The sequence below is a fragment of the Chinchilla lanigera genome, unplaced genomic scaffold (assembly GCF_000276665.1).
Source record: "Chinchilla lanigera isolate Chin_1 unplaced genomic scaffold, ChiLan1.0 scaffold00128, whole genome shotgun sequence".
Classification (NCBI taxonomy): Eukaryota; Metazoa; Chordata; class Mammalia; order Rodentia; family Chinchillidae; genus Chinchilla; species Chinchilla lanigera.
Genome location: NW_004955529.1, coordinates 693152 through 702510, shown reverse-complemented (window position 1 = coordinate 702510; position 9359 = coordinate 693152). Strand labels below are relative to the sequence as shown.

The 9359-nt window shown below is 32.6% G+C and overlaps 1 protein-coding gene across 1 annotated transcript in view; it reads left to right on the top strand.

The window, feature by feature from the left end:
* Positions 1-8924, top strand: part of LOC102016417 (charged multivesicular body protein 1b-2) — a 57167-nt gene extending 48243 nt beyond the window's left edge. Inside the window, exons 3-8 of the mRNA XM_005410068.2 lie at positions 768-914; positions 2137-2205; positions 2301-2408; positions 4387-4430; positions 7799-7871; positions 8288-8924. Coding sequence (XP_005410125.1) covers positions 768-914; positions 2137-2205; positions 2301-2408; positions 4387-4430; positions 7799-7871; positions 8288-8332 — 486 coding nt within the window. The 3' untranslated portion in view covers positions 8333-8924. The remainder of the gene's footprint in view (positions 1-767; positions 915-2136; positions 2206-2300; positions 2409-4386; positions 4431-7798; positions 7872-8287) is intronic.
* Positions 8925-9359: the final 435 nt, after the last annotated feature.

Here is a 9359-nt window from a genome sequence, read left to right as displayed (position 1 = left end):
TTTTTTTCCGGTACCGGGAACTGAACCCACGACCTTGTGCTTGCCAGGCAGGCGCTTTTGCCGCTGAGCTAAATCCCCAGCCCCATAATTATTTATTAAATTCACTTATTTTTCTTTTGATTTTAGCCCTGTGCTAATGTGTTATACCAGAAGCAATATGGATTTGTGCCAGTTACATCTTTTTTATATACACATTTTGTAAAGAAAATATTTATATCTATGTAACATATAATTTTCTTATATACTATCAGTGGTTTTTGTACCATACATGACAACCTTGGTTAATCGTTCATCCATATCATGCAGCCCTTGGAAATGATGATGTGGTTATATATTTTCTGACTTAAAAAGATGTTATTTTGAATATGTGAAAAAGGAGATACCAAAAAGGTGTATGCCCTATATATGTATTTTTATAATAAATATATTTATATTATAATAATTGTTTAGGTACTTAGAATTTTATGCACTAAAATATTAACAGTTGCAATGGCTCTGTGACATGATTATGGGTATTTTCTAACTTAGTTTTTCTTTATATTTTAATTTTTAAACTATTAATAAACACTTTTCTAATGTATTAAAAATTAAATAAGTACACATATTCTAATAGTTTAGGACATAATTTCCTTAAGCTGATTGTAAAAGATCTTACAGATTATGGGTTAATTTGATTTCATTTTCTAAGTATTTTGCTCTTTGTTTTCACCAATATTTAATTTTACTCCTTTCTTCAATACCATTTTCTTTTGTTCTGCTTAAAATAGGCCATTCAGAAAGGAAATACAGAAGTTGCAAGAATCCATGCTGAAAATGCAATCCGTCAGAAAAATCAAGCAATAAATTTCTTGAGAATGAGTGCTAGAGTTGATGCTGTGGCTGCCAGAGTCCAAACTGCAGTAACAATGGGCAAGGTAAAATTTAGTATCTGTAATTAACAGAAATTCTGTTGCAGGGTAAAAGGAATTCTTTTATAATGTTGGTGGGAATGTGTACTAGTACAACAACTATGGAAATCAGTACGGAGATTCTATAAAAAACTTAACGTAGAAATTTCTGCTTGACCCAGCTATACTTCTGGTTATCTTCCTGAAAAAGTTAATGTCATCATATTGCAATGATTATTAGTACAACCATTATGGAAATCAGTATGGAGGTTCTATAAGAAACTAAACATAGAAATTCTTGGGGCTGGGGATTTAGCTCAGTGGCAAAGCGCTTCAAGGTCGTGAGTTCGATTCCTGGTACTGGGAAAAAAAAAAAAAAGAAATTTTGCTTGACCCATCTATACTTCTGGTTATCTTCCGAAAGAGATAAAGTCATCATATTATAGTGCTACATGCCTGTTCATGTTTTAGAATAGCAGCATTTACAGTAGCTAAATCATTGAAGTAGCCTGTATACTCACAGCAGATGAATGGATATAGAAAGTGTGTTGCATGTACACAGTGGAATACTACTCAAGGCATAAAGAAGATAAATTTGAGTTATAGGTGGGAAAAGGGATGCATCCTGAGACCATACGTGAAAATAAAGCAGACACAGAAAGTTAAATATGACATGGTTTCTCCTCTATGAAAAACTCAAAATAGTAATAATTTAAACAGCATTATAAAGGAGATATAATAGAAAACAGGGAGGTAGACCTTTTGGACATAGGAAGGAAATCTGGAAGGAGAGAGGGGGATGGGAGGGAAGGGGATTAATATGATCAAGATGTGATATGTATATGTTCTCTTTCCCCAGAAGAATGTAATTTTGTATTGCAAACATGTTAAAGAAGTTTAATGAGAGCAGTACATGTTCTCAGATAGAAATTAAGTGTATTGCAGGGTGTTACAGGGTGGTTGTAAATGCATTTAGAGATTGGAATAATGTAGTCAAAGTGCTTAGTGAGGAAAGTGATTCTGGCAGTGGATTTTTGAAGTGAGGTCTGATTACTTTGCTTCTAATGAAGTGCACTGTCCAAGATATGAAAATATAAAGTAGTTTAAACCAGATTGCATTATATGTTTTTGCTGTTAAGGGAAAGATAGATAAGTTTTGTAAGTTGAATGATACCATATTGAACAAATACAAAAATGTTGGCATTACTTATAATACAGCATGGTAAATCTGTTTTCATACCCCAAATAGGTAACAAAGTCCATGGCAGGCGTAGTTAAATCTATGGATGCTACACTGAGGAGTATGAACCTTGAAAAGGTAAAAAAAAAAAAAAATAGACAAAATTACTTTATATCTTGATATCCATGTAGTATCTTTTAAGTGTAAGCTTTTCTTATGACCATATTTTACAGATTTCTGCGTTAATGGATAAATTTGAACACCAATTTGAAACTCTAGATGTTCAAACACAGCAAATGGAAGATACAATGAGTAGCACTACAACCCTAACAACTCCACAAGTAAGATTAGTTTATCTCCTTAGAATAACTTGTTAAAATCACCTGACTTCAAAATATAATGGCTTTGTGAATCTAAATCTTGTTTATATTGCTAGATAAATAGAGTCCCACAATGTAGGTCGGAATTTATTGCTCTGCCCTTAGTTGAGGAGGCATTGGAAGACTATATTCCCTATGTTGATTTGGAGTTCTGGGAATTATATGGAATCACGTTTAGATTCTAGAGCATGGTTCCACCTGACTGCTAATGGTGCTTTTTTATTAAGTAAATGCATTTTAATAAATACTTTGAAACTCTACTCATTAATGTGGTAATATGTCATGTTCTGATCATACATATTTTGTACAGTGTTTAAATCAGATTAATCATATATATCTCTTTAAACATCAGTTCTTTATGTAAAAGCTTTCGAAATTATTTCTTCTGGCTTTTTTAAATGTACAGAATATTATTGCTTTCTGTAATTACCCTACTATGTATTAGCACACTAGAACATTTTGCTCTACAATATTTGTTGAATATTGTTGAATTGAGTGGAATACATGAAAATGTATATAACCTGTGGCCTAGTACTTTGACTTTCAAATTTATGCATCAAGAAGCTCCTATATGTGCATTTAAATATGTATATATATGTATACATATATGCATATATGTAATTATAAAAACACATACACACATAATATATATTGTCTCACTGTGCATTACAGAAAGAAAAGAAGAATAACTGAATATCCAGAATCAGAATGGATAAATAAAATTGAGTATTTCTACACTGCAACATCTAAAAGAAGCTAAAGTTAATGAAATAGATCTCTAAATATCAATAAAATTAGATATTAAAGCTTGATTAAAGTAAAGCAAGTTATAGAATAATTCTTTATAATAATGTGTTTTCAAAACACAGAAAATGCTTCTTTAGATGTGAAGTAAAAATGCCTAACATGATAATGTACATGGATGTGGGGTCTATTTTCTGAAATTTTTCTGTATTTTGGAAATATTTTTGAAGCAAACAATAGAGAATTGAAACTGGTTGATAAAGAGGTTAATGATTTTCTTAAAGTCACACATCTTGTGGGCAGATCTATGACCATGTTTTAGAACTCCCTCTTGTATGTTTAAAATATCTTGAACAGCTGAGTGGAGTTTTTTTTGACTAATCATACTATTCCCTGAAAATTCCTTTGTCTTAATGAACATCTCAATATACTTTTCCCTTAGTGCCCATGGAGAATTAGTTCCAGGACCCCCTCTGCATACTAAATACTGAAGGTGCTCAAGTGTTTTATATAAAATGGTATAGCATTTTGCATATAATACATCTACATCCTCGCATAAAATTTAAATCATCTTTAAATTACTTGTAATCCCTACTACAATGTAAAAGATGTAAGTAGTTATTATACTGCATTCATTAAAGAATAACAGGAAAAAGTCTGTACCGGTTCATTACAAATGTAGTTCTTTTGCCAAGTGGTTTTGAATTGCGATTGGTTCAATCTGTGATGCAGAAGTTAGGGGTTATGGAAGGCTAGCTGTAGTTATATTTTATTCATCTCTGCATGTTTTTAAAAAGTGTCATCTGTAATGTCAAGTGTACATCAACTAAGAAGAAAGAACTGCCACAGTATTTTATTACAAACTTTAAATCTGTTGTAGTTTAAGTAAAGCAAAGTAATAACAGCTGTATAAATTGGGTCACTGCCTTATTCAGGGAGCTGCATCACTCAGAGATTCAAATTATATGTGATTCTCACTACTATTTTTACACAGTCTCATAGCATAAGGCTTGAAAACTTAATATTACTCAGAGAAAAGTCATATTCTGAAATAATTCAGCTTTGGTGGTGAGATAAACATTTAAAAAAACCTTTCTTTTCCAATTTATAGATCCTATTTTAAAGCTAAATCAAAAATCCAAACTAGCCCAAAGCAGATGTTACTAGAATATAACTTTTTGTTTTCTTATTCTAGAACCAAGTGGATATGTTGCTTCAGGAAATGGCAGATGAAGCTGGGTAAGGAGTTATTCAAGAGCTTTTAGATAGTCTTGATTTAATATCTCCATATTCTATAATTCTGTAATGTGGATGGAAATATTTATCTTTACCAGCGTTGCTCAGAGTTAGGTTTCTGACTCAAGCTTTAATATTTCAAGGACCTTTTTTTTTTTTTGGTTTTTTTTTTGGTTTTTCTCCGGTACCGGGACCTGAACTCACGACCTTGCGCATGCCAGGCAGGCGCTTTTGCCGCTGAGCTAAATCCCCAGCCCCATTTCAAGGACCTTTTTATGATCATCCATGTCATTGTCATGCTCAGAAAAATGTGACATTATTCACATCATCTTAGTATTTTTTTTTTAAATCTCTAGAGCTAGACTACTTTAGTGTGTGGTAATATGAAGTGGAAGAAAGTGCGAAGGGAGGCAAAGTGTTTAAACATTTGCTGACCATCGACTACGCACAGCATATACAAAATGCCTGGATTTAAAAAAAAAATCTCACAAGAAAGTTCTGTGATCAAGCCATTGAGTCTTAAGTCCATTTTGAGTCTTGCAAACTGACCAATATGTGCAGTATGTCCAGGAGATTCAAAACACAGCAACATTGCAGATGGTCCTGTCTTTTTCAAAGTAAATAATCAACACCTTTGTAGTGCTAAAAGTTGTCTGATATGGCTTCATTGATTTACAACCTTCATGTTTTGGGGATGATTTGATAATGGTATCTGGGCTACAGATAATCATGTTACATCAGTATTTTCAAATATAATATTTAGGTCAAGATAACATTGTAGTAGGTGAATATGGTGGTGCACATCTGTAATCCTAGCACTAAAGGGGCTGAGGCAGGAGTATAACCATGAGTTCAAAGCCAACCTGGGCTACATAGTGAGTTCAAGGCCATCCTGAACAACAAAGTGAGAACCTGTCTCAGAAAAGAAGAGTTGACAGTAGTAAAGAATAAAAATATATTTTCTAAGATAAACATTAAAACTAAGTATTGTTCGTGTTTTAGATTTTTATCTTCAAAAGTAGATTAGGTTGAAGCAAAGTTCATGTACTGTTTTTCTTTTCTTTTGGGAAGAAAATATTCAAAGGCACCTAGAAAATAGAGTTGGTAAACATTACTGTCTAATGTAATACTTGATTAGTATAAACAGTTACGTTTGTGGACTCTTTATATCACTAATGTGTCATTAGAAAATTAAAAAAATCTGGATAATAAATGAAAAATAAGCCTTGCAATATTTGAGAACAGAACTAAAGGTTAGGTTGCACGTTCTTTTCCTCTGTTAGCATCCGGTGCAGCCTACATGCAAAAACAGGAAAGTGCTAGCAAGGTGATTTTTGCTAAGTATTATAAAAGAAATCAAGGCATTGTACATCAGAATACCCCATTTTATTAATAAGGGACTAAGGACTTATTTCTATTACTACTAAAGACTATATAAGAAGATTAAGCCTGAAAATACAGGAAGAGGCCTTTATAAAATGTTACCACTTACTAGCCTTACTAAGTCTCAGTGATAAATCATGATCAGTAGGCAACTTTTTGATAAGCTTTTGACAAGTATTTCTCAACATCAGCAGTATTGATATTTTGGACTGAATAATCCTAGGGGCCGTCTTGTGCATTATAGCGTGCTTAGTAACATCCTGACCTCTATCTACTAGCTATCATTAGCACCATTTCCCTTAGTTGTAACAGCCATTCACGTCTCCAGACATAGCCAGTTGTTTCTTGGGTGAGTTAGGGGCCAGAATTGAAAGATTATGTCAATAATATGTGACGATTAGAGCAGTAGACATAAGTAGAATCAGCTATATAGAAGTACTATTGCCCATCCTTAAGAATATTTGAGTTTTGTAATTGTAACAGAATTTTAGTGTGGCATATCTTTACCTCTCCAGCAAAAATCTGTCTATAGCATCTCATGATGACTATTAAAATTACTATATTTCCTGTAGTATTTTCGGTTTTTGGTTTTGGTTTTTCTCTGGTACCGGGAACCGAACTCACGACCTTGCGCTTGCCAGGCAGGCGCTTTTGCCGCTGAGCTAAATCCCCAGCCCCTCCTGTAGTATTTTCAAACTGGAGTTGGTATACAGTGATTTAGAGACAGGCTGAAAGGATAGGTATATCCTATAGGAATAGTACAATGGAAAGTAAATGAATGGAGAGACAAAGGTAAGTTCAAATTCTGTCTCTTATCACTGAAGTGATCTTGTCCAAATAAATGTACTTAACTTTTCTGAATCTCATTTATATGGTTTGATGCAAGCAGTGATTCACATTAACAGGAGTCAGGGAACTAAAATGGAAATTAGATATTAGATATGGATCCTGATGCTACATTTATTAGGTTGTTTTATCTTTTTTTTTTTTTTTTTGTCTTACTCATTTTCTGTTACAGTGAAGGAAACATATAGTAATCTCCCATAAATCTGTCAGGTGACTATTACTTTAGTCCTTTGTTCAGAAGACCAGATCATTTCTTGGTCTTAGTATTTTATTAGCTTTTCTGTTGTATGATAACCATCCATATGGATCACTGATAGTGCTCCACAAAATAATTTGAAATTAGTAAATTCATTTAACTTAAAGTGGACATTCAGGAGATACTTAAGTTCTCTTTACATTTATAAAATGGAGTCTTTCTAAATTAAGACAAAATGAAAGAAGCAGTAATAAAATTTGCAATACTTTTTATTGCTTTTTTAATGATACATTTTGTTTTATGGAAAAAAGGTAAAGCAAAATGTCATAATAAAATAATAGGAGAATAACAGTAGCTAATATATTACATGTTGTTATCTTTAAAATAGTTGCTCAGGGTACAAGATGTGGGCATAAAAATTTCTCTAATTGATAGCGCAAACCTTCCTTTTTAATGAACTTAGAGACACTAAGAGTATAACTGAGTTATGTTTTTTCCCTTTGCCCTACTGTCTTTTCCCCTTTCACCTGTCCTAGTTCCTTTTTCATTTTGAACAATTTCTTCCCATTTCACAATGTCTGTTGTACATTTTAGACCTTATTTACTCTTTCAGTTTCTCACATCAGGGAAACAATATGATGTTTACACACGTGAGTCTGATTTATTTCACTTAGGAGTATGGTCTCAAGTTGTATCCATTTACCTATAAAAGTTTCAATTATCCTTCCTTATGGCTGAGTAGTACTCCATTATATAAAAATACCACATTTTTTTAATCCATTCCTTGGTTGATAGGCATTTGGGTAGTTTCCAAGATTTAGCTGTGACAGATTGTGCTGCTATCAACATGGGTGTGCATATAGCACTGTGATATGATATTTTTAATTCTTCTGGGACACATGTATTAAGACTCATTTATGCTAATTATTTTAAAATTGATTTTCAGGCTTGATCTCAATATGGAACTGCCACAGGGTCAGACAGGTTCTGTTGGCACAAGTGTTGCTTCAGTTGAGCAGGTAGATATTGGGTTTTACTTTAATTTTATGCATTTGATATATAATTAAATATATAACTTGTACAAGTTAAACTTGTATAAGTTTATATTTATGTAGAAGAAAGTATATATTTACTTTTTCATATAAGGTTTTTTTCACTATATCATGATAAAATAGCAGAATGTGATTACTGTTTAACTCTATAATAAAGGGTACTGTCTATTCATATGGACACTATAGAATGATTTTGATTTCTTTCATCCCTTCTACTCTGTTAAGTTCTCCGTGTCTTTTCAGATGTTTAAAAATTGAGCTCACAATGTTATTAATGTGAATTTTTAGACATTTTAAATCTTACTTAAAATGCAAGATATTTGAAATACTAGTGATTTTTATTTATGAAGACTTTGATGACTTACAAAATTTACTTTCTCTAGGATGAACTGTCACAGAGACTTGCTCGTCTTCGTGATCAAGTATAACTGAAAGAACTGGTGCTTCTATTTTCTTCACTTGCTGAAATATTCTTCGTGTGTATTTATAAATAAGTTGCACTCCATTTGCATTAAAATCTCCATATGCGAATATGCTTAGACTTTATTTGTATATAATGCTTTCTTTTGTCTTGCTGTAATTTCCAACACATTTTTTTTCCCAGGCAGTTTCCACCTGGGAAGATTTTTCAGTTCTGTATATTATGTGTAAAAGTGTGAGGGGCATATTTTTGTAGATATCTTTGGCAAAGCTAGCATTAATTTATTGTATATTAAACATCTTCCTCAAATATTAGATCAAAAGTGTAGCACCAAGTACTTCTAGTTAAAGTACTTTTTACAGAATAAAGTATAGAATAAAAGTTTTGGACTTAATTCAAAGTCATTTTTAATCTTTGTAGTGACAAGTGCTTCATAAACATAAAAGCAGGGAAAGTGTGTTTACTTAATATGTTTTACTATGTTTACATAGCCAGAGGACCTCATTTAGTGTCACACAATGAACAATGCCATTTTCTGTGTTTTTTTTGTTTTGTTTTGTTTTGTTTTTTGTCTTTTCGATACAGGGTCTCACTATGCAGTTTAGGCTGGTCTTGAACTCACTTTTGTAGCTGAGGCTGGCCTCAAACTCACAAACTCACAACGATCTTCCTGCCTCAGCCTCCCGAGTGCTGGGATTATGGGCGTGCACCACCATGCCTGGTTTGTGTTTTATTTTGTATCCAAAGAGAAGCACAGTTGACCTTTAATCTGTGTTCTTCAGCTCTTAAACTTTACCATTAATTTAATGACTTCACCCCTTAGTTTAATGACTGTTGGAATATCTTAAACTTTTAAAAATGTTTCATTGATAATTTTCCTAACTAGACAATTCAGTGATGTTAAATCAAGAAATAGCAGTTTGCTCATTTTTCAATTTTCAGTTTGTTAAATATCATTAAGAATCTAACTTGAGTCATTTGTAGGAAAGTGGTTGCATCTTGAGATCATAATGTTAAGTGAAGTATATCAGACA